The sequence below is a fragment of the Nicotiana tomentosiformis genome, chromosome 6 (assembly GCF_000390325.3).
Source record: "Nicotiana tomentosiformis chromosome 6, ASM39032v3, whole genome shotgun sequence".
NCBI lineage: Eukaryota > Viridiplantae > Streptophyta > Magnoliopsida > Solanales > Solanaceae > Nicotiana > Nicotiana tomentosiformis.
Window position 1 is genome coordinate 57,743,319 of NC_090817.1, and position 7,477 is coordinate 57,750,795.

The 7,477-nt window shown below is 44.0% G+C and overlaps 1 protein-coding gene across 1 annotated transcript; it reads left to right on the top strand.

The window, feature by feature from the left end:
- The first annotated feature begins 652 nt into the window (after nucleotides 1-652).
- On the top strand, nucleotides 653-2,073 carry LOC138894049 (uncharacterized). Its single transcript, XM_070178723.1, has 2 exons — nucleotides 653-782; nucleotides 1,496-2,073. The coding sequence occupies exons 1-2, from the start codon at nucleotides 653-655 to the stop codon at nucleotides 2,071-2,073; spliced, it is 708 nt and encodes a 235-aa protein (XP_070034824.1).
- Nucleotides 2,074-7,477: the final 5,404 nt, after the last annotated feature.

A 7,477-nucleotide genomic window follows, 5' to 3' on the forward strand; every position in this document is an offset into this window, starting at 1 on the left:
CAAAGGGTGAAGATAATACCCCGACTGCTTCACTGCCTGATTCCACTACACATGACCATGCCACACCAATTCCTACACCTACTGAGGGTGCGACGGTTCCTCAACCTGATATTCCGATTCCACCTCGAGCCCCAGCTTTCGGTTCTGGTATTTCTTATGGGGATCTTAGGGGAGCTATTCAAATGCTGACTCAGATAGTGGCTTCTCAGGCCCAAAGGTCAAATGTTGCACCCACATCTTCTAGCCAACCAGGGGATTCCACTAGTTCTAGGGTGAACAGGTTTCTGCAGTTGGAATCTCCTGTGTTCACGGGTGTTAATCCCAAGGAGGACCTACAGGACTTCAGTGATGAGATGCTTAAGACTCTCCGGGTTATTCGCGCTACTGAGACGGAGGGAGTGGAGTTGGGCGCCTACTGCTTGAAAGGGGTGGCATATTCTTGGTTTGAGCTATAGGAGGACTCTCGGGAGTAGGGGAGCCCTCCAGCACGCGTGAGTTTGCTGATGCCTTTATAGACCATTTCTTGCCTGCCAAGACTAAGGCAGCCCGTGCCGTAGAGTTTGAGAATCTTAAGCAAGGAAGTAAGAGTGTGTGGGAGTATCACATGGAGTTCGCGCGCCTGTCGAAATATGCTATTCACATGATACCCGCTATGGAAAACAGAGTGCGTCGATTTGTGCAGGGCCTTAGCCCTTTAGTTATTAATGAGGCTACCACAGCTGCCTTGAATTCAGATATGAATTATGGGAAAATTGTAGCATTTGCTCAAGATACAGAGGACCGTAAGTTGAAGAATAGAAGGGAGTGAGAGGGTACCAGCAAGGCCCGGTCCGCGGTCAACCCTGGAGATTCATTTGGTGGTGGAAGATTAGTTTTTAAGGGAGGGTCATCAGGGCCATCCCAGTCTTATGCTCAGTCTTTAGCCAGTGCACCGCCAACGGGGCATAATCAGTAGTAGAGGAGTCGCTTCAGGCCCAATCAGGGTAGTAGGGGGCCCCACTATCAGGGCGGATCAGGAGGGAGATTCCAGTAGCAGCAGAGGGCCCCATGCCCCAAGTGTGGGAGGATGAATATGGGGATCTGCTACCAGGACCTGTCGGTATGTAACTAGTGTGGCATGAGGGGTCATATTCAGAGAGAGTGTCGTTTATCCTGCCAGGGTACGGGCAGGGGCATAGCACAGCCATCCAGTTCTGCAGCTGCTACATCTTCAACACCCTCTCCAGCTCGAGGCACTCCGACACTAGTAGGGCGTGGTGTAGCTAGGGGTGCTACGCAGAGTTCAGGAGGACCTAGTCATTTCTATGCTATGAGTGGTCGCCAGAGTGCAGAGGCTTTTCCAGATGTTGTCACAAGTATATTGACTGTCCAAACTCATGATGTATATGCTCTTATTGATCCCCGTTCCACCTTGTCCTATGTTACCCCTTATGTTGCTATGGAATTTGGGATAGAGCGGAACAGCTTTATGAGCCGTTCTCTGTATCTACTCCAGTTGGTGAGTCTATTGTGGCTGCAAAGGTGTATAGGGGTTGTGTTGTCACGGTACGTGGTCGGGACACCGTGGCCGATCTCATTGAATTGGGGATGGTCGATTTTGATGTAATTATGGGTATGGATTGGCTTTATTCAAGTTCTGCTAAGCTTAACTGCCGAACTAGAACTGTGAGGTTTGAATTTCCAAATGAGTCGGTTGTTGAGTGGAAGGGGGATAATGTGGTGCCGAAGGGTAGGTTTATTTCTTACCTTAAGGCCACGAAGATGATTAACAAGGGGTGTATCTATTATCTGGTCCGGGTTACAGACACCAATGTTGAGGCGCCTATACTCGAGTTTGTGCCAGTTGTGAATGAATTTCCAGAGGTCTTTCCTGATGAGCTCCCTGGGATTCCGCTAGACAGGGAGATTGATTTTGGGATTGATGTGATGCCAGGAACGCGGCCTATATCTATTCCACCCTACATGATGGCACCAGTAGAATTGAAGGAACTAAAGGAGCAATTGAAGGATTTGTTAGAAAAGGCTTTCATCCGACCGAGTGTGTTACCATGGGGTGCACCGTTTTCTTTGTAAGGAAGAAAGATGGATCACTGAGGATGTGTATTGACTACCGGTAGCTTAACAAAGTCACAATCAAAAATAAGTACCCGTTACCAAGAATAGATAATTTGTTTGATCAGTTACAGGGTCCTAGATACTTCTCCAAAATTGATTTACGATACGGGTATCACCAATTGAATATCAGGAAGCAGGATATTCCGAAAATAGCTTTCAGAACCCGGTATGGGCACTTTGAATTTCTGGTAATGTCTTTTGGGCTAACGAATGCCCCGACAGCTTTCATGGATCTTATGATAGTGTTCATTGGCGATATTCTTGTGTATTCACGAGGTCGGGAGGACCACGCCGATCACCTTAGGGCAGTGTTGCAGACTCTTCATCAGCACCAATTGTACGCGAAATTTTCAAAGTGTGAATTTTGGCTCGAATCTGTCACGTTCTTGGGTCTTGTTGTCTCTAGAGAAGGAATTAAGGTTGATCCTCAAATGATTTCAGCAGTAAAGAATTGGCCTAGACCTACAACGCCAAATGTGATTTGCAGCTTCTTGGGCTTAGCAGGGTATTACATGAAATTTGTGGAGGGGTTCTCTACTATTGCCTCTCCATTAACTAGATTGACTCAGAAAGCGGTTAAGTTCCAATAGTCTGATGCTTGTGAAAGGAGCTACAAGGAATTGAAATCGAGGTTGATTACGGCGCCGTTGTTGACCCTTCCAGAGGGTACAGATGGGTTTATGGTATATTGCGATGCTTCAAGGATCGGGCTTGGGTGTGTGTTAATGCAACATGGCAAGGTTATAGCTTATGCTTCTAGGCAACTCAAGAATCATGAAAAGAACTATCCAACACATGACTTAGAACTTGCGGCAGTGGTTTTTGCATTGAAGATTTGGCGTCTTTATTTGTATGGGGTCCATGTGGATGTATTCACGAACCACAAGAGTCTTCAATATATTTTCAAATAAAAGGAGCTGAATCTGAGGCAGAGAAGATGGATTGAGTTACTCAAGGATTACGACATCGATATTCTGTACCACCCAGGGAAAGCCAATGTTGTGGAGTATACTCTTAGCCGAAAATCTATGGGTAGTTTGGCCCACTTGGAGGCATATCAAAGGTCGTTGGCCAGTGAGGTTCACTAGCTAGCTAGTTTGGGAGTTCGCCTCGCGGACTCTAGTGAAGGAAGGGTAATTATGCAAAATAGAGATAAATCATCGCTTGTTGTGGAAGTCAAAGAGAAGCAATACAATGATCCATTATTGGTACAGCTAAAGGAGGGGATTCATAAACATAAAATGATGGCTTTTACTCTTGGCATGGATGATGGTACACTAAGGTATCAAGGGCGGCTATGTGTTCTAAACGTAGATGGTCTCCGAGAAAGAATCATGACCGAGGCTCACTTGGTGGAATGACATGAAAAGGAATGTGGCAGACTTTGTGGCAAGGTGTCCAAATTGTAAGCAAGTGATGGCCGAACATCAACGGCCTGGTGGGTTGGCACAGAACATAGAAATTCCAATATGGAAGTGGGAAATGATTAATATGGAATTTGTGATAGGATTACCGTGCACTCCGCACAAGTTTGACTCAATTTGGGTGATCGGCGATCGACTCACGAAATTATCACACTTCTTGCCAGTTAAGTCTACCGACACAGCGGAACAGTATGCTCAGTTGTATATCAAGGAAATAGTTAGGCTGCATGGCACTCAAGTTTCCATCATTTCCGATCGAGCGGCTCAGTTCACGGCCAATCTTTGGAAGAAATGTCAACAAGGTTTGGGTACTCAGGTAGATCTTAGTACATCCTTCCATCCACAAACCGACGGGCAAGCAGAGTGGACTATTCAGACGCTTGAGGACATATTGCGTGCTTGTGTTCTTGATTTCAAGGGTAGCTGGGATGATCATTTGCCACTCATAGAGTTTGCTTATAACAACAGCTTTCATTCAAGTATTCACATGGCACCATTTGAGGCATTGAATGGTAGGAGATGTAGATCTCCCATTGCGTGGTTCGAGATTGGGGAAGCTGAGTTGATAGGGCTAGACCTCGTGCATCAGGCTATGGAGAAGGTTAAGATCATAAAGGAACGGTTGAAAACTGCCCGGAGTCATCAAAAATCCTATTCGGATGTCCGTCGCAGAGACTTAGAGTTCAAAGAAGATGATTTGGTATTATTGAAGGTTTCCCCCATGAAGGGTATTATGCGGTTTGGGAAAAAGGGGAAATTGAGTCTGAGGTATGTCGGGTCATACAAAATCATTTAGAGAATTGTCCAGGTAGCGTACAAGCTTGAGCTACCACCCAAACCGTCATTAGTCCACCCAGTATTCCATGTGCCTATGTTGAAGAAGGTGGTTGGGGATCTGTTATCCATTGTACCAGTTGAGACCATTGAGGTTAATGAAGAATTGTCATATGAAGAAATTCTAGTTGCCATTCTTGATAGACAAGTCCGAAAGTTGAGGAATAAAGAAATTACCTCCGTGAAAGTGTTATGGCGAAACCAGCAGGTTGAAGAGGCCACGTGAGAGGCCGAGGAAGAAATGAAGAAGAAGTATCCTTACTTGTTTGAATAGCTATGTAATCCTTTCTTTTTATGAACTTGTCGCCTATGAATTTTGTATCACTTGTTCAGTTAATGTAAAGGTGTTTCTTTTGATTATATGTTGCTTATGAGGCCACGGTTGGTATTGTTATGAGTTTTGTTACATCGTTGGGTTGTGCATATGTTTGTAAGATATGTTTATGTGGCTCTCTGACAGGTGGATAGGCCTAGTTACAAGGGAAACTCTAGCGAAATATTTTTGGAAATTTAGGGAGTTAATCAAATTTGGGGCTGCTGGTGTATGGTATGATAACCGAGCTGCATAAGTTGCTAATAGTGGACCTTGATCCTCATTCGAGGATGAATGACCTTAAGTGGGGGAGAATGTAAGGGCCCATTAAAAAATTTCCTACAAACCGGGATTTTCGTGATGCCGAAATAGACGTAGCGGTTCGGACTTTTTGGATTGAACAGTGCGTTGGGGAGTTGAAGGAAATATTTTTGTAGAAATAGGCATTTCTGCGGCCCATTATGCGGCCGTATAATCACTCTGCGAGCCGCATAATGGCCGCAGAGTGAAGCAGCCTTTTTGGCCAAATTCGAGGTGAATTCTGCGGCCAATTATGTGACCGCATAACCCTTTCGCGGGCCGCACTTTGTCCGCATAATCATCCTTGGACTTTTGCGGTGGAAGATTCTGCGATGCATTATGCGACCGCAGAACAGGTCTGCGGGCCGCATAACAGCCGCAGAGTGAAGCAGGCCAGCCCAGTTCCCAGGGCCACATTTTGCGGTCATTTGGCGGACCACATAACCATTATGCGGTCGCATATGCGACCGCAGAACCTGTTCCGGAGCTTCATTTTTTGGGTTTCTAAACCCGACCCTATTCCATTAAATCACCTACCTTGGAACATTTTGAACTTATTTTCTGATATATTTAGTGAGCTTCATCAAATTTATCTTCAATTCTCACTTAAAACCTTGAAGATAATCAAGAGAGGCACCTAGATCTTCTTCCTAAGAGGTAAGATTCTATCACCCCAAACTCTTAATTCCAAAATATAACTAGAATGGGCCATTAGCAAGATAATTCATGGGGATGGGAGTGCTTACCTAGCATGCAAGTATTCCTAAGGTATGTGGGGAGGTTGTGAGTTAAAGATAGAAAAGAATGGGGTGTGGGTTGGTGGAGTGTTTCATAAAAAGGGCCATGAAACCTTAATACACACATAGTGTTTGATAGAATGCTCAAGTGAGCTAGAATTATGATCGTCTTACTAATTTTGGGTTCAATTTTGCTATATTGCTAAAATAGATTGAAATTGCTAATATTCTGGAACATCTTAGAGTTTTAAGATGCTCAATTGAGGTATGTTGGCTAAACCCCCTCTTCTTAGAATTGAATCCCACGGTATTCATGCAATCGACGTAAGTCCCAAATTGAACGTCCTAGAAATTGTTATCCCGAATGTGCTTGCTTTGCAAATATATGTGTAATATGTATTCCCATGCTTTCATCATGTTATCTCGTCATCTGAGAAAATGTTCAAGACTTAGAATATGTGCTAATATGCCTAGACTTCAAGTCAAATTCTATTAAAGACCGTTATGCCAAATTGTGTGAAAAGTCTCTATGTGCCTTTAATTCTAAATTGCTCACATGTGAAATCAAGAGTCTTGAATGAAAACCGTGTTGTTATTGATGATAATAATAATGTTGGATAGTGGAAAACAACTCGAATTATTAAATAAGGCCAAGCGCCAAGAACGACTTTATAATTAAAGCCACTTGTGCCAATGTGCTGAAAAGATGGGAAAGAAATATGAAGTAAGATGATCGATTGAAATGGTTGATGTCTCGAATGAGATGGCTTAGCCGTTTGGGCCAAGATCGGACTCTGTGTAATAACACGGTGGAATTGTGAATGAAATTGTGAACATAGTTGATGTCTCAAATGAGATGGCTTAGCCGAACGGGCCGAGATCGGACTCCGTGTAATAACACGGTGGTAATGTGAATGAAATAGTGAATATGGTTGATGTATCAAATGAGATGGCTTAGCCGATCGGGCCGAGATAGGACTCCGTGTAAGAACACGGTGGTATTGTGGATTGTGGAATATTGGTGGCAATTGACTTGAAAACCTAAGTTATCTTTCACTTGACGTTCTAGTGTTATTTACTGTTCTTATTTCTTCTTGACTGTTTCTCTTGTGTTACTATTCATTTTATTGAAATGGTGTTTAGTTTTAATACTAGTACTATTCGACAGTACTAGCGTCCCTTTTGTCGGGGGCGCTGCATCTTTAAATGGATGCAGGTGGTTCCATAGCAGACAATGTTGATCACAGATAGGTGTTGCATCCTATTCTCAGTGGACTCGGTGAGCCCAATTTTATTCCGGGGTCATGTAATATATATTTTGTTTATATTGTTGTACTTTTTGAGGTATAGCTGGGGCCTTATTGCCGGCACCTTCTTTACACTCTTTTGTATCTTTAGAGGCTCCGTAGACGCTATGTGGGTTGTATATGGGTGCTAGAAAGGTCAAACGGATTAGGTTACGTTTTGGGCTCTTGTTTCACTCAGTCAAACTGAACAATGATGTAACAAAATGAAACGACTTAGTAATGTATACATATGTATGAACTTTCTACTGCCTAACTAATGAGAGCAAGCCTTCTCTAGATTATAGGTGAGTCGGGTAGATAGTGTCTAACAGGCTTGCTCGACCGGGTCCACTCGGTTGAGCGCCGGTCGCGCTCCTCGAAGTTGGGGCGTGACATATGTATTATCCTTATTCATGGATGAGTTGGGTAGAAGGAAATTTAACAGGCTTGCTCGGCCGGGTTCACTCG